This window comes from Emydura macquarii, unplaced genomic scaffold (genome assembly GCF_026122565.2).
Source record: "Emydura macquarii macquarii isolate MOO-44397 ecotype Brisbane River unplaced genomic scaffold, CSIRO-AGI_Emac_v2 contig_2897, whole genome shotgun sequence".
Taxonomy (NCBI): Eukaryota; Metazoa; Chordata; order Testudines; family Chelidae; genus Emydura; species Emydura macquarii.
Window position 1 is genome coordinate 45,577,355 of NW_027133034.1, and position 18,762 is coordinate 45,596,116.

The following is an 18,762-nucleotide window of genomic DNA, read 5'->3' on the forward strand; positions in this document are numbered from 1 at the left end:
TTTTGATCTCATAAAATACTAACTATATGCAGATTTTATAAAAAAGAATGTTTAAAAACTAAAATTTATTTTTGCCTAATAAGTATTTTATAGAGTAAGCCACTTGGTTGTACTCGATGACATTGCTTTTATGTGACTGTATTTTCTTATACTGTGATAAATATTTACACTACACTATTAGATAAAGGAAGTGGGCCACCTTTTAAATTATTCCTCTTTTTCCTTTGTATGTATCTATGTGTTGGTAATCTCTACTTACTTTATATTTTATTGAGGATTATAGTATAAAGCAGTTGTGGAGGTTCACTATAAAAATATCAATCTATTTCACAGAGTTTTATTTGATGTATTCTAATGGTTTCTGCTGGGTTTTTCGTGTGATTCAATGTGTAGTAAGCTACATGGCAATTTCTTAAACCAATAAATAACATTAAAAATTATTTTACACCCCTTGGGTGTGCTGTTGAAATTTTAAAAAGAAAATATGTTCTTTTGTATTATAAGATTTTGAAATTCAAATACACTTCTACAATCATTACTCTATCTCTTTTAATGTATCAGGAAAAGCTGTTGTGCCATCTATACTGCTTTCTGCTGTTGGGGTACCATTAAAATCACCTAAATATCAAGGCCCTAAAACTTTGAGGTATCTCAAAATGCATTCATAGGAAAATTTCTGAGGAAGTTTCTTTGTAATGATTCACAAACTTAACTGGACTTTGAATGAAAAACCAAATTTAAAGAAAATGGGAAATGTTGACATTAAAGAATCACAATGTGCTCTCCAAACTCCCCTCCCCAAATGATTAAGAGGATAACATATATGACATGAAATATAAAGATGAAGAATTGCTAAATGGTAAGATTAAGCTATATGTTAGTTATGTGTTAATGATTTGTAATTGTGGGTAGTGAATGTGCCCAGATGAAGTAACACTTAGGCCAAGGCCTTGCTGGCATTCATGATTTTGCCAATTCTTCTTTTAAGTAAAATTGTTGATCTGCTTAAAATGATGTTATTCCTGACAGAACAAAGGTAACATATTATGTTGGAAGTTTTGAGGTAAAAACACAAATGTCTATCAACAAAAAAACATTTTTCTGTGAAGACCCAAAGCAGGGTAACATAAAATGACATGACCCAGAAACTGCAAAATTAGCAGGAAAAATACAGAAGTTGGGAAACCTGAGCATTTGTAATGTACAGGGTTACCTAAACCCCAAAGGATTCATGAGTTAAAAGCCAATCGGCTAAAGATTAAGTGATCTGTAATGTAGAAGTGTATAAAAGACCTAAATGAACATGGGCCCAAACTGCAGAAACACCCAGACCAAAAACTAAAGGACAGGACTGAAGGATCAGACCAAGGGATCAGAGAAGGCAATGATTATCATGGAAGGTGGAAGGACATCCCAGTATCCCAAATTGTGATAACTTGGGCCCATTTACCAATTCAATGTTGTCAAAAGTATGTCCAGACTCCATAAGTGACAATAATTCTCTCTGAAATGGTATAAATAAAGGCAAAAATTGATTAAGCCTAAATTAGATGGACTTGTGACTCAGTTTCCCATCTTTTACCCCCCAATACTACCACCGAACTTTTGCAGTTTGAGCCAAAAGTGTCTGTCACTAGCTGGCATATAGACAGATAATTTTAGAGAACTCTGATTCTGAGGGACAGATATTTGATTGATTGGCTTCAAGAATTCTTTTGGTCTACTGAAAATAAGTTCAGTAAGGGCAAATTGTTTCAATACAGAGATAGTACAAAACATTTGTTTTTGCCTTGGATAAATGCAGTTGCTACTCAAACTTCTGCACATTTATAAGAGACTGAGTTAATTTGATCCAAGAACAGCTGGATATGAACTAGCTTTCTCCAGTGAATTAGAAATTTTTCCTGCAATGTATTCAACGAATCTAGAAATAAGAGAAGTGCCTTGCACTCTTATGATTTAGACTCAACCATGCAGAGCACTGCATATGGGTGGTCATCTGCAGTCACCCATTGAAGTCCACTTGTCTCTGCATGGGCATAACACATTGCAGGATTGAGGCATTAAATAGTTATTCAAGTACTATCAAATTTTGAAAAAGACCAATCTTTTTTACCACACCATCTACTAAAATTATAACTTAGTTATCCATCTGACCACCTATTTTTTAATCCAAAACAAATTGCCAACATCTCTAAATATAACTATAACAGGGAAATAAAAGGACATGAAGTACAGCACACGTGCAATTAGCACATTAATCTCCTTCAGCTAAGAATCAGCAGTGTCTCATTACAAGTAATTTTTATTAAAATGTTCAAGCAAGAGCTAAATTACAGAATTTATAAACATATTAACATTCAACTGAAAACATTAACAGTTAACTACAGCAAAGTGGTTTTCATTTATTGATGTGATTTTAGATAAATACACACCATTTAAATGTGTTGCTTTAGGGTACAACAACTGAATATATATCAATCTACATGATTCCTCACCTGCTAATGTACCCGACAGATATTATATGACCAAAGAAATCTATATATTTTGCAACAGTGACATGACCAAAATTTGTGTTATCTAATATTGCTATGGCATTTCTACTTAAAACAATATATTATTGATCCAACTGGTGTCCAACTAGACTCTACGGATCTAAAAAGGAAAGAATGTTTGTTATTTTATCTTTTGTCCTGTTATTATGTGAACCTTAACTTTTGTTAAAGTTAAGAAAAAGCAAATTGAAGTAGATGTGTTTCCTTTAAAACATTTCCTGTAAAACCTATGAAAACACATTGAAATAGACTGATAAATATTTCAAAAACAAGAGTTGGTGACAAAAGATTTGACAGATAACTATTTACCTTTTTGTGATAAATACTACAGAGTCCTCTCTCTATGTCTGGCATCTTACACAGATGATTTTGAATCTGACCAAACACACTGGATTCTGACAGAAGAATTTCAGACACAGCATCAAGTCGGGCATTTATTTCACTGTAAAAACAACAACAATCATGAGATTTGTAACAAAAATTCCAATTTTCTTTAAGGGAGGGAACATGTTTGTCTAACACTTTGGACTATGGCCAAGCCCATGCTACCATATATAAAGTTACATAAAATGTTTAAGACATTACTTTTATGAGCATGATTAAAATTATCAAAAATCTCAAACACATTCTGGAAATAATTTTCTCAGATTGCATTGACAAGGTTGCCTACACACTTCTAGGGCCTTCACTGTTCTTGCTACATTGAATAGTGTAGAATCAGTGGTTCCCATTGGGCTCTCTGTATTCTGATTTGAATTGTGCCATACATTCTTACAACCATGGCAAGCCCCACAGGATACAGTGGTAGAGTTTATAACTTTAGCGAGACCTAAAATCTGGAGTTTACAGACCCTGCAAACCACATAGACTTTATCAATATATCTATCTTATTACTTCAATGAAGCCTCTAATATGGTACTTCTCAAACTGGATAAAAGCTTGTTATCCTCCCCACCACTCAAGAACCACATCTGAGGCTTTCCATGGAAGAGTTAGGTTCCCCCAACAAAACCTACAGAAGTTGTGATTCTCTGTAGTAGTAGCAAAGAAATACAGGTCTCATAGAAGTTACACACAAACTCTGTTCGTACCATTGAGTGTTCAGAGCATGAAAATTTTGTTCATACTTTAACCAACAAGGAAACTCTCAAGAAAAATAAATTTAATACTGACAACTGATTCCCTTACTTATAATTCCCTTTAAAACAATTTTTCTATATGTTTATTTAAAAAAAATGCTAGAAACTAAAGAAAGTTGTTTTCAGGTTTCCAGCTGCAACTCTGTTCCCATATCCTCAACTATTCACCATATTTATGTCATACATCTCATTGCCCTATTCACCCTACCCCATTCACATTTCCAAAACAGATCAGACTGCACCACAATCCATATCCACATTTTATATCAGTGGTGCAGAACCTCTGCAACACCATGGGCACATTGACAACTTGTCAGGATCCTAAAGGTTCCACCTAATTTGCATAAAATCCCGGTCCGATTACGATAAAGGTGTTTAAAAACAAAACAAAAACATGCTAGCTAACATGTTTTAGTTTATTGGTGTTTAAACACTTACTAGCATCTCATCTCTAGGGTTCACCGCAACCAGTGTTCCACAATTATACTATACAGAATAATGATATGGGGGGAGGGAGTTAAGAATGGATGTAAACCTTTATGTTTCATGGCATAAATCTAATTAATGGGGATTAGGGACAAACTTCCCCAGTAGGCAAGATATTCTATATTTATCCACGTTGTGGTTTTTGCATCTTCCTCCAAATCACCTTATACTTGTCATTGTCAGAGATAGAATGGTTACTTACCTCGTAACAGTTATTCTTCGAGATGTGCTGCTCATGTCCATTCTGAATTAGGTTGTGCGCACTGCATGCACAGTGCCAGAAATTTTTCCCCCAGTGACATCCGTAGGGCCGACTCTAGCACCCTTTGTAGTGGCACGCTATGCATTCATACATAAGGCGCTACTGACCCGCCTCCCTCTCAGTTCTTTCTTGCCGGAACTCCCATAAAGAAGAAGGAAGTGGGTTGTGAATGGACTTGAGCAATACATCTCGAAGAACAACAGTTACGAGGTAAGTAGTCGTCGTTCTTTCTTCTTCGAATGCTTGCTCGTGTCCATTCAGAATTAGCTGACATGCCAGCAGTAGCTCTGGAGGCCGGCAGGAGACGTGATGATTGCAGCACCGCTTTGCCAAACCCAGCATCGTTCTGTGCTTCCTGCCTAATGGCATAAGAGGGATTTAAACGTGTATATCAAGGACCACGTAGTGGCTCTACAGACGTCCTGAATAAGTACACGTGCCAGAAAGGCCATTGAAGATGCCTGCACCCTTGTAGAGTGGGCAGACAGGAAAGGCAGGGGAATGACTCCAGCCTGTTTGTAACAGGCCTGAATACATACCGTAATCCAGGAGGAAATTCGCTGAGATGACACCAAACGTCCCTTCATCTGATTGGCAATCGCAGTGAAGAGCTGAGTGGAGCGGCAGAAGGACCTGGTCCTGTCAATGTAAAAGGTCAATGCCTTCTTCACATCGAGAGAGTGAAGACGCCTCTCCTCATTGGATTTTTGGGGCTTAAGAAAGAAAACCGGCAGGAATATGTCCTGATTGACGTGGAAGTGGGAGATTTCTTTTGGCAGAAAGGATGGGTGAGGATGAAGATGTACCTTGTCCTTAAAGAAAACTGTGTATTGGGGCTTGGACTCCAGGGCTTTTAACTCAGAGACCCTCCGTGCCGAGCTGATTGCCACCAGGAATGCTACCTTCCAGGAGAGATGCGTGATGGAGGAAGAGGCCAACGGCTTAAACCACAGTGCCATAAGTCTTGAGAAGATGAAGTTCAGATCACACTGAGGAACCAGGTCTCGTATCAGCAGAAAAAGTCTCTCCTGGCCCTTGAGGAATCTGGATGCCATCAGGTGGGAGAAAACTAACCTGCCTTGGATCAGTGGGTGAAAGTCTGAAATTGCTGCCAGGTGTACCTTGATAGACGAGAAAGCCAAGCCCTCCCACTTCAGATAAATCAGATAGTCCAGGATCATCTGAATAGGGGATTTCATTGGCAAAACGCTTTGAACCATCACCCAACAGGTAAAGCATTTCCATTTGGCTAAATAAGATGCCCCCATGGACGGATTCCTGCTCTCCAACAGGATCCTCTAAACTTGGACCGAGCAGTGGCGCTCATCCCTGCTTAACCATGAAGCAGCCACACCGTCAGGCGCAGAGTGGTCAGATTCGGGTGCAGCAACCAACCCTGGTCTTGAGAGAGGAGGTCCAGTCTCAGCAGTAGTGACCATGGCCTGGCCATCGAGAGTTCCGACAACATCCAAAACCAAAGCTGCCTGAGCCATGCCAGGGCTATCAGGATGACTCTCGCTCTGTCCCACTTGATTTTCACGAGGACTCTGTGTATGAGAAGTATCGGAGGCAAAGCATACAACAGACCCCTTGTCCAGGACAAGAGAAAGGCGTCCAGCAGGGATGCATCCTCCGATCCCAGGATGGAACAGTATTGTGCGCACTTCCTGTTCTCCCTGGTCGCAAATAGGTCTCCCTGGGGAGTTCCCCACATCTGGAAAATGCTGTCAGCTACCTCCTGGTGGAGGGACCACTCGTGGTGAGAGCAAAAGATCCTGCTCAGACAATCTGCCAGAATATTTTTCAGACCAGGTAGGTGAACCGCCTCCAGGAAGACATTGTGGCTCTCGCAAAACTCCCAGAGACACAGGGCTTCGCAACACAACAATGAAGACCCGCACCCCCTTGCCTGTTGATATAGTACATGGTAGCCATGTTGTCCATCAAGACTCTCACCACTTTGTTGGAGAGGTGCGTTAGGAATACCTTGCAGGCCAGGCGAGTCACCCTGAGCTCCCTGAGGTTGATGTGGAGAGACAACTCTTCCCTGGACCAGCGATCTTAGGTCTGTAGGGCACCAACGTGGGCACCCCAGCACACATCAAAGCAGTTGACACTAACGACAGAGTTAGTCTGGGGGCCACAAAAGGCACCCCTGCCATTACATTCCGAGGTTCCAGCTACCATGACAGTGAGGTAAGGACATGGGGAGGGATCGTGACACTCTGTCCAAGGCATGTCTGGCTGGGGAGTAAACTGTGACAAGCCACAACTGTAGTGGCTGAAGTCGCAACCTGGCATGCCGGATCACATATGTAAACGCCACCAGCATACTCTTGCTGTGGTGAGTAGGAAGGCCATTAGTCAGGCTATGAGCCCTGACATTATCAAGAATTTGTCCTTGGGCAAGAGCGCCCTCGCTTGTGTAGAGTCCAGTATTGCCCAAATGAACTCAATCCTTTGAACTGGTGTAAATATTGATTTCTGCTAATTTTTTAGCAGGCCCATTGACTAGCAGGTGGCCTTCATGATTTCGATGCTGCGTTGGACCCACCCCTTTGACTGACCTTGGATCAACCAGTCGCCCAGGTAAGGAAAAACCTGCACTCTGCTGCGCCTGATATGGGCCGCTACCACCACCATGCGTTTAGTGAATATCCACGGCCCAATGGAGAGGCTGAACAGGAGGACTGCAAACTGGTAGTTCTGGGTTCCCACAATAAATCGCAGGAATCTCCTGTTGCCAGGGAAGATTGCAATATGGAAATAAACATCCTTTAAATCAAAAACAGCGTACCAGTTGTCCGGATCCAAGGAGGGAATGATAGTTGCCAGAGTGACCATATGGAATTTTAAATTTTTGAGGAATTTGTTCAAAGTATGCAGGTCTAGAATGGGCCTTAGCCCTCCTTTGGCTTTTGGGATCAGAAACTAACGGGAGTAAAAGCCCTTTCCTTTTAATGCTTGAGGGGCCTCTTCCACCGCTCCCACATGCAGCAGGGCCTGTACCTCTTGAACAAGGAGTTGCTGATGAGAGGGGTCTCTGAAGAGGGACGGGGAGGAAGGTCGGGAAGGCAGGAGCAAAGTAACTGGAGGGTATAGCCAAAAGCCACTGTGTTTAGCACCCAGCGGTCTGTAGTTATGGCCTTCCAACCACGGAGGAAAGGTGCTTGGCGGGAAGAAAATAATCAGGAATGTGGATCCTGACTGGAGTCCAGTAGGCTGCTCTCAGGCACACCTTCAAAAGCCTCGCTTTCCCTTTGAGGGGTGGCGTCTTGGCCCTGATCTTGAGGTCGGAGAATTGCCAGACTGCGCTTATAGTTTTGGTATGTTCTCCTGTAGAGCTCCGTCCGGGTCTGACCCCCAAAGCGCTGATGATGAGAGAGCCTGAAGTGTCTCCTGGACTAAAACAGGGTGTAGAGCTCCAACAATCTCAGAGTGACCCTCGAATCTTTCAGCCAATGCAGACAGGAGTCAATCTGATCTGCAGAGAGGGTGGAACCATCAAACGGGAGGTGCTGGCTGGATTGCTGGACCTCTGTCAAAAGACCGGATGATTACTGCCATGATGCCCTCCTCATCGACATCGCTGAAGCCATCGCTCACGCCGCCAATTCTGCTGCCTCTGATGCCACCTGCCGGGAGGCTCTGGCTACTGCCTTTCCCTCTTTCAGGACTGCTTCAAACTCCTGCTTATAGGACTGTGGGAGGGAGCTGGCAAACTTCTCCAGTGACTGCCAGATGTTATAATGGTAATAGTTTAAGAGTGCTGGCAGATTGGACACTCTCAGCTGCAGGCATGCTGTTCAATAGACCTTGCAGCCAAATAAATCAAATTTTTTTGCTTCTTTATTTTTGGGTATAGAGCTCATTTGTCCCTGCCTGTCATGCTCATTAGCCGCTGCCATGACCAGCAAACCCGGGGATGGGTGCGTGTACAAGTATTCTAACCCCTTGGTGGGCACATAATATTTCTTCTCTGCAGGTTTAGATGTGGGGGACAGGGAGGCCGGGGTCTGCCACAATGCTTTGGTGAGCTACAGCAGCCTTTTGTGCACCAGGAGGGCTACTCTGGAAGGCGCCGCGGATGCCAGGACTCCAAAGAGTTCATCCATTGGCTCAGAAAGCTCCACTATTTTGAGGCCCAAGTTAGCCCCTACCCACTTTAACAGGTCTTGTTATGCCCTATAATCGTCCACAGGGGCGGCGTGAGAGGGGCCCACCACAGCCTCATCCAGCGAGGAGGCAGAAATCTGATGGGTGGCTGGATCTTCCTCTCTGGTCAGGATGATTACCAAAGGGCTGGCCGAAAGAGAATCTTCCCAGTCCGACCTGATAGTTGCCTCTGGTGCTGCGGCCCAGCCTTTAGATGACTGCGCTACCGAGGTGCTCACCGACGACTCAGTGTATGGCTTCATGGCCTGAGGGAACCCCCATCGGTTCCAATATTGCCAGGAACCTGGCCACTGTCCTTGCGGCCAGCCTCTGATCTGCGGCGGCATGAGAAACCCAGTGGGTTGCATGGGGGTTTGTCCTTTCAGGGGGAGGACCACCTCTTACACTATATTGCCAAAATAACTTGGGCTCTTTTGGCATAGAAAAGATAGAAAACTATGTACAGTGGGATGTATTAAACTAGGATCTGCCATATCACAGCCAATTAGAAAAAAATTCAATCAATCAATCAGTACAATTCAATGCACAAGAAGTTCAATACACATAAATTTATAAAACATTGCTTGCTGCTTTCCACAGATGATGACATATTGGTAAAAGACTAGCAATTTTAAAAACAATTCAAGAAAAAACAAAAACTCTTTTTTTTTTTTTTTTTGAAATCACATATTTGAATTAGGCGAAGAAAATACCTGAATTTAAAATCCACTTAACTGAACAGTTAGAAATGAACAGTAAAACAAAAGAAAATATTTCTGTGTGGACATTATGATTTACCGCGTAAAGACTCAGGACTGAGGGTCTGCAGCTGAGCCTGGGATCAGCTAACTAACTGTAGCTGAAATCCCTAACTGACCAGATTGCCTGATTGGCAGTGCAGCATTGCCAGGACTGCTCTTAAACTCAGCAGTAGCAGCTGGCCAGCAGGTACTCAAAACACTTGCCCACAGCTTTGATCTCTCCTGAGTCTGCCTTGTCCCCCACTGCGCTCCTGCCCTGCCTCCACCCTGTCCCAGCCCCTCCCTCTTGGTTCCTGACTCCAGCTCCGACTGCCATTGCTCTAACCATGAGGCCTGGGCCCCCATTATTTCAAACAATAGGCCTGGCCACCAACATTCCATCCGTGACAAAGATGGTCTTAAAGGTTTTCTGTTTTTACATAGACAACAAGTGTTACATTCATTCCCTCTTTCTGGTGAATAAATTAGAAAAATCTAATATTCAGTATCTCATTTCCTTAAAATAGGGGATTGGGAGAGGTGAAATTCAAGTTTTGGTCTTGATCTGTAATTGGTCAGTCTTCCAGTAAAAAGAGCAAAGTCAGGACCTGGTAATTCTAATTCCCTTTTGGGGAGGGCTAAAAAAAAATGGGGTCTTTAAGGCCTTTTTTTTTTTTTTTTTTTAATACATCAGAAAGGAGCACCAAATAACAAAAAATATATATTTAGTTTGTCTGTCCTCAGACTTAGCTTGATTGTAGGAGAACCTGTTTCCTCACTTTGAATCTCTGGTCTTACACACAAAGATTTTCCATATCTTAATTTGTTAGTGACTTAACTTTACAATTTTTTGACTAATTATTTCACATCTTTTTTTCAGCTTACCCTTTGTTTTTTTCTTGACATTTCTTCAGAACATAGTTCACTGATTAAGACAGCATACTAGTTTGTAGGGTTAAAGATAGTGGGATATTAACCTTTCTGTTTCAGAAGGAAATAAGGAAAAAATGTTTCCCAAAAACACATTGTCATAGTGGAAGAAAACTAGTTCAATTGTCCTGCGATTTATTCTGTTTCTGGTTTGCGCAAAATTGGTTTGTTTTTTTCTTGTATGAAGTTTCATTTCTTTCACAAAATGAGTTTGCTTTTCATTTAAGACATAGTTTGAAGTCAAACATCTAAAACATTTTTGGGTGCTATGAGCATAGCAAATAATAATAGATTTATAATACAGTGACTAATTACACTGTAGCTACACAGCAATTCCAATGTAATTACAATGTGATTATGATTTTTGATATTTGTAATTATCACTAATTGAAACAACTAGGTATTTAATCATGTGAGTGAATTGCTATTACCACCTCTCTGGTTTCGTACTTAATACAAGTGTCTTTAGAACTCAGGAACATTCATTATATTGCATTTATGCTGTAATTACTTTAAGTTATTAGCGAACATCTAGATTATATGCATTAGTAACCATGTCAGGTATCAAGAAGTATAACAAAGGTGATATCACATCATAATTACTATGTATCTGAAGTGTAATTACAGTGTAATCAAATAATAAATTTCTCTCTTTCTGATTCTGTTCACCCATTCTTTCTACACAGTAAGACAAACTAATGAATCTCTCAATCTTATAACTATACTTTTTAAAAACACACTTTTACCCTAAATAATTAAAACTTGCAGCCATATAAAATGCAGTATTCTTGAATGGCTCTAAAAATGATTACTAATAATATGCAAGTTTTATGAATTTCTATCTCCACATCTGTTAAAAGAATGTGCAACACATACAAATGATAATCAAGCACTTTTGTTTATATTCAAAAACAATGTATTTCAGCCAGTTGTGCCAAAAAAGGGTATTGTTAGCTGTTAGCTTACATGAATGAATGACTGATTACTGCATTTATATAGAGCTAGAAACAGCGTACAATGGTACCAAAAACACAGCTAGCAAACTGAATAAAGTCATGTTAGTAGAGAAAATGGTTACACCATGCTAAGAGACTTTAAGATCTCAGAAATATGTTATAACTTTCACATATGTATTTAATATTGATAGTGATGCTACAGAATCTATTTATGAAGAGGAAAATTAAGTCCATTAAATCCTATGGCAGGATGGATAGTATTATTCCTAAATCATTCCTGTAGAATGAGAATCTAGTATTGAAATGGGTATCTAGAGAGCTTTGAATTAAGGTGATTCTCAAAGTCCCTGAGATAAGAACAGCTGGGCAGCAGAGCAAGTTATGATGGAGTCATGGGAGCAATGAGGCAGTTAAGCTTGAAAAAATATTTCCATTCTAAATTTGGACTCCCACTTTACCTTCTTCCTTTCTACTCACTCAATAAATGTAGTTTGAAAAGTCTCAGTTTTAGTGTGTTGGATCACGTTGTAATTTTGGGTGGGAGGAATTTGAATTTGATCTGTTAATCAATTTTTGAGCTAGGGAACCTTGAAAACTACAAGGTTTTCCTTTTAGGGAAAATTCTTCTTACCATTTCTACAGTATGTCTCTTCAAATAAAAGTAATCTTGTTTACCAACAAGATTTACCAAATTTGTTCGATGCATTGGTGTTTGATAAAGACTTGTATATATTTCTGATTTTGCTAACCTTCAAAAATCAGGGCATTAGTGTTATCAACACACAAGTAATTTCTCCCTCCAGTCTGGTCACTAGTACCAACAGTATTCAGGTACAGTTCTCATTAATTCCAAAATATCCAGGCAGTATTCTCAACTCAGATGACAAAATTTGTGAATGTCACATTTATGAAATTCAGACACCACAATAATGTATACTTTACAATTTCCATCCACTTATGCCAACATACCCTATGAAACTTGTAAATCTTACAACTACCATAGTGAAAAAAATAGAGGGATCACTACAGATTAAAAACAAAACAAAACAGTGGTTTGGGCCACTGTGAAAACCCCCTATGTGCTTGGTTCCTCACCTAGCTTGCAGTCCAGTTCTGCCAGTCTGAGACCTTGATTCTGATTTAATTCTGGCTACATTAAAGACTGCATTCTCCATCTATTTCCAAATCAAAAACCCAGACCAAAGCACATTATAGTCAAACATAAATCATGCTCAGTCAAGAAGATCCAGATGTGGAACAAACTTCCAAAAGATATTAGACTAATCCAGAGATTCTGGACACCTTGAGTTCATGTAGCAAGATCATCCTCTTTGATGGAGCTTTCCTACCATAACAGAATGGTATTTAAAACAAACCCCAGCACTCCCTCAGAAAAACTCTATCCAAACTTCCTATAACTCAGGCAGAGAGAAGAACCAAAGACTTGACAAAGTCCACTAGGGACCCACCTATGTCAATCTATTAACCTGGTAAGTACTTGGGTGCTATGGTAATGGGCACTAATACAAAACCCTTAGATAAATAATGAGACTATATCTTAGTTATGTTTCTGACATTAATCATACCTATAATTTTCCCACTCTTCATCTACACACCAAACCAGATCTATTCCTCATCCATCATCCTCTTCCACTTTTGCATAAAAATTCTGTTTTTATAACTTCTATAACTATAACTCTATAATCATCACACACATTTATGGTATGGGCCTGAAACCAGCATCTTGCAACTCACCCTCCATTTACATATGAAAGACATTACCTTTCCTCTGCCCATATCCTGGACCACTTTAACATGTACGTAGACTTGATATCCAGAACTCCTTCAATTCTTCCAGAATCAGACCAAACAACCACTTTAATGGAATGCTCTCCACACATATGGGCCAGAGAGTCTATACTACCCCATAAAATAGTCACATAGAGCTAGAAATCACTTGAAAGGGTACGCTTACCTTAATTTCTAGTTTAAGCACATATTCACAACTCTAAGATACATTTAAATTATACAACTACAATAATATAATCACCATATACAATATAATAGACCTCTGCACAAAATATGCCAACTACTTTTGTAGACTTAGAAGAGTATAGTAGCTATAATGGTCAATTACCAAAAAAGCAAAAAGATCACAGTGAGGTACCATGAGGTTCCATTCTAAAACCTGGAAAGGGAGGTAAATTGAAGGAAAATCTTTCAGATAAAATAAAATTATTTAGATTAGCCAAGTCAAAACAGATCAATGAAGGCCACTGTTGAATTTTCAGCTGCAGTCAAAAAAGCATGCAGTATGTTAAGGTTGTATAAATAATGGGATAGAAAATAGTGACATTATATGGATGGTAGGACTTCAGCTGGAATACCAAGTTCACTTCCAATTACCCTACTCTCTCATCAGATATAAAAGAAACAGAAAAGTACAAAGAGAGGCAATGAAAATACTTAAGGCATGGAAAGATTTCGTTATTATTATTTATAGTCCAGTATTGCTATAGAGGCTCCACACAGGATCTATGAAGAGAAATGAGAAAGATCAACATTGTTCAGTTCAAAGAGGAAAGGAATAACAGGTAACACAATAGAGGTATTACAAAAAAATTATTTTCAGAGATGTTAAATCAGGTGTTCCCATTTACTCTGTCATATACTACAAGAACAAGAAAACTTTCAATGAAATTAAAGGCAACAAATTTAAAACAGATAAAAGGAAAAGCTTTTCTATACAACACATGATTTAGAGAGAGAATGAAAATATCCAGTTATATTAAATAGAATAAAATAAATGAGGGATATAAACCTCACATTTTAAGGCATAACCAAGCACTGAGTAGCAGGGCTAGGAAGAAATTTTCCCTGTGAGTAGCTCATTCTTTGAAGCATTTGGTATTGGCCACTGTCAGAGAAAATGATACTGGGCTAGATGGACCAATAATCTGATTCTGTATGCAATTTCTAAATTCCTTCCACTGTTACCAGAACCTTATGTAACCCCCTTCTTTTTCTGGGTTACTTGGGAGCAGGCAACACTCACAGGTGTGCAAGGGCGCCTAAGGTTGCTAACAACAAAGGAGATCCTGAGTATCCCAGTGATGATGTAGGATAGGTGGGAATCCTCTATCCACTCCTCTGCTGCTGTCCCTTTACTCGTAAAGGGATTTAAAATTGGCGGTGCCTCCACCAGGCTGGCCCCTGTACATGCTCAATAGCGTACCTTGGGAGCTTCCAGAACTAAACCTAGTCTAATAATAATAATAATCTGTGACATAGGTCCAACTCAACAATTGCAATTATGCAAAGTAAACATCCAATATACTTAAATTAGAGTTAACACACTTTTACTTAACCAATTAAGGAAATATGGCATAACAGACTGAAATTAAACATCACTACTATTATAAATCCACAGGGGCAGTTGAATAAATCAATTAATAAAAATAGTATACAGTAATACATGAAACTTATCTAGCTGGCATTTACACTGCCATTATTTACCCCACATCCAGAGTGTACACTCCCCTAGAATTTAGAACCCTAAACCCTTGCTTGTGTGGGCGCGCTTGAAGATCTGAAGCAGACAGCACTCTGTTGGTTCCGTGTATCCGTTCAGCCAAGGTACCAAGCTGAAGATTTGGAGTTGGCCTAACCAAATGTCAGCAGTCCTGGCCCTGCTTGAAGGGACTCTCTCTCTGCCTCTTCTCAGGCCCAGTCAAAGTCTCTCTGCTGTGCCCCTTCCTTTACAAGCCCTGCCCCAAACAAAAAAGAAGAGGGGGGGCACTCACGCCACCTTCACTGCAGGCCCACCTCAGTCAGCTCCAGGCTCAGTCCCTGCCCTGGCTTGGACAATGCCACCAACCTCCGAAGCTCCCTGCTTAATCAAAACTTCAGCAGCAGCTTTGGGACCCCAGGAGCAGTCAGCAGCAGCTCTGGGACTCTGACAGCAGGCAGCAGTCAGACAGCAGCTTCCAGCCTTGACCACACTCCACCCCAGCACCAAAATGGAGTCCCCACATGCTTTTCTCTGACTCTCTAGAAGGGGAACAGTCTCTCTCCTTTTTCCCCAAGGCATCATGGGAGTTGTAGTCCCCCAGGATCTTCCCAAATGTAAAACTTCCAATTAAGTCCCAAGACCCCTGAAGTACAGGGTGCCTACATTTATTATGTATGCTGTGGCAAAATAGAAATTGAGATTTATAATGTTCAGAATTTAACATAATATGAAGACCACACTTTTACCACTTAATTACCTGTCCTAAGTTTGCTATGGACCTCAGATCTTATGAAAAAATAAAGCTATGCTTAGCAAGCATTAGGATTCATAAAGTGCAAATTAATTCTAAGATAAAGACTTACTTTACCTGGATTTCATGAGAGGTTGTGTCACCCATTTCTTTAGTTTCCGACGTCCAAAGGAAGTTCTGGTATGATCCAAGACCCAAAATAGGCTGCCTTTTGTTTTCATATCAGTCTAAGTAACAGTAGCAAGACTGGTTTTTATTAATTGAATATTGCACATACACATAAAATAATTACACCAATCCAAGTATTACATAAAAAGCATTAGTCTAGTTTTATAATACTGGAATTAAACAAGATTCTCTATTTTTACTCATATGCAAAAGTGTTATGTAAAATATCTTCAGCAGCAGTGAGTCATAAGATATTTAAGAATTTTTTCCCTCTTTTATCAAGCATGCTTTCTCACAAGACAGCCTCACAAAATGATTGGGATGAATTCTACAAATTAAACGATGTTTGTAAGCATGAGCCAGTGATATAGAGCTAGTGCCAAAAAAAAAAAACCACACACACTAAGATGACCTGAATGAAGTTGCTCAAGAACGTCCAGATTTTGGGGGAGATTTTCAAAGGCACACAAGGCAGTGCGGTCCTTGACTCCCACTGAAAGTCAATGGAAGTTGAGGCCTAACTTCCATTTGTGCCTCTGAAAATTCTCTTCCTTTACTATTTATTCCCATTTAAAAGCATTTAAACTTTCTGGGTGAGATTTTCAAACACACTTAAGTGATTTAGATGCACAACTTACATTAATTTCAATGAATCTAAATCATATTGACAGTTTTGAAAACGTCAGTCTGTGTCAATAAACTATTACATTTTCCTCACCTGATTCTGTAAGATTTCCAGATTTTTCAGTGTTGTCCCATTCATTGTCATGTATTCAGCTTCACTTGATAATTGTTTAAAATTACTGGGGAAAAAACATTTCAGACATCATATTATAAGTGTAGAAAGAGACATCAGTGAAACTCAAACATCAGCTGTGTGGTGCAAAATCAAGTAAAAATAAAAAGCATATCAAATGAACTATACTAATAAAATGACTGCATTTTTAAATAATATCTTTCAAATAAGTATCTCAAGCATTTGGACTGATAGGGAAAATAGGTACAGATCATCTGAGTGCACACAATGATCTAGTGACAGAGCTCGAAATAAACCCAGTTCTCAGATTCCTAGTCCAGCATACTAGCCCCTAGCCAGCAGTTAAAAAGCAATTCACAGAATGAAGCTCAGCTTAAAAAGTAATCAAATAAGATGTGAAAATAATTTCTTATACTCAGGTGCATGTGTGTGGTTGTTGGGACAGAAAAGGAAGTGCAAAGTATTCACTAACGTGTTTTGACAAATGAAGTCACGATTGTCTAGCTTAGTCATACCGCTGACTGCTTGTTGTACAAAATCTAGTCCTTGTTAGTCCTCTTAGTTTGGAGAGAATGACTTTTTGGGTAGGATTTACAAAATAATTGTTCCGTACACACCCATTAGACCATAAGCTCTTTGGGGCAGGAATTGTGTTTTTTAACTTGTCTGTAAAATGCATACCTTTGTGTTAATGCTGCTGAATAAAAAAATTATTACTAATAATCATTATTCTGGACTAGTATGCCTTTCCATTGGTAAAGTCAGGTAAAGTCAACTACCAAAAAAATCTTGTATGCAAAATAACTGCATCCTCCATGAGATATAATATTCTGAGCAGCAAAACAAAACAATGCTATTCTTTTATTATCTTCAACCACAAACTACTGGTATTAGCAAAGCATTAAGTAGGGGCTCTCTTTATTTGGTTCTAAATACCTTTATCCAAAACTGAATCATACTAAACTTTTCAAAAACATCACAGAACATCTCCTTAAGATCCAGTAGGTGAATAACCTACAAACATAATTTTTTATTTCCATTTGATGTGTTCAGATTTGTCATAGTATGCTGTTCAACTCTGTCACCACTCAAGCACATCTGTGCAGGGATTTTGTTTCTTTAATTGTTCCTTAAAACATATAGGATGTATTTGGATATCACATAAATATATTTATAAACAAACAGTTGTAGTACTTTGTTCTCATTTCGGTCACTGGGCCTAGTGTGTAGGTGCTGGGTGGTTGGTATGGGTGACCTGTGACTAGATGACCTGGTGGTCCCTTCTGGTCTTAAACTCTATGACTGAAAATACAAAGTATGTCCAGCCAGCAGTAATAGCAAATTCCAGAACTAACATAACTGAAAGTACCCTGCCTCCACCTCATGAAGTTTAGATCCAGAATCGGCTAGGTCAACCCCCTCCATTGCCTGGGATGAACATGGGAAGGGAGATAATTTGTAAGGCAATCAAGACCTAAAGAATAAAAAGGCTTTAAACAAACTGGAAGTCAGTGCAGACTATGGAGCAAGAGTGCAATATACTCCTTGCAAGAAACTCTATTAAATTGCTGACAGCCATCTTCTGCTCTAATTGAGATGATCATCAAGAGTAGTTCTAACAGAGCACATGGTAGTAATCTATTTTGGAGGTGACAAAGGCATGGATAACTTTGGCAAGTTTTGCACCGAACAGATTTGCAATGTTCTTAAGCAGCATGGCGAGGAGGAGCGGGGGGGCACTAGTTAGTAATGATGATGATGCACCAGCCAGGGTAGAACCTTGCTGTTTGGGCTCTGCACTGTTAACAGAAATAAAACACAAGACAAAATTCTATCACAAAGTAAATGGATATGACTTGGAATAAACATAGGGAGCAGATCTGTTGGGTAAGATGCTGCTATGTTTACATTTATTTTTCAGAAAAGAACTGCACTTTAAAATAAAAGCATGTGAAAATAAGTGTCAAAGGGCAGCTATGATTGCTTAGAGGTACTTGTCAGGATTTGGGTCACCCTTAAAATCATATTTCCATGGTCAGTCCTCACATAAGACACCTAGTGAGTAAAGGACATTTTCCAGATAATGCTCACTGTTCCCTTTCTTCACAGGGACAGTTTTCATGTACTTTTATACTTGCTAACTGTGATAAAGCAGCTTCAGCTGCAGCAACCTCTTGCAGCAAGCCACAGCACAACAGGCACAACTGTCTCAGTTTCCCATTTCAGAGTCCCCAGGAGTAGGCCAAACACCCTTCCCAAGTATAAATTTAGCCCCTATGTGGTTCATTTATTATAAAAGTCCCATAAACATAAACTGTAAGAAAACAAATCCTAACACCAAGTCCCACAACC

At 39.7% G+C, this 18,762-nt stretch overlaps 1 protein-coding gene across 1 annotated transcript in view; it reads right to left on the bottom strand.

Moving 5' to 3' along the window:
- The window catches only part of MSH3 (mutS homolog 3), a 201,444-nt gene that overhangs the window by 100,242 nt on the left and 82,440 nt on the right, over window positions 1-18,762 (bottom strand). Inside the window, exons 11-13 of the mRNA XM_067569218.1 lie at window positions 16,372-16,456; window positions 15,603-15,712; window positions 2,865-2,997 (exon numbers count right to left, since the gene is read on the bottom strand). Of these exons, the coding sequence (XP_067425319.1) occupies window positions 2,865-2,997; window positions 15,603-15,712; window positions 16,372-16,456 (328 nt within the window). The remainder of the gene's footprint in view (window positions 1-2,864; window positions 2,998-15,602; window positions 15,713-16,371; window positions 16,457-18,762) is intronic.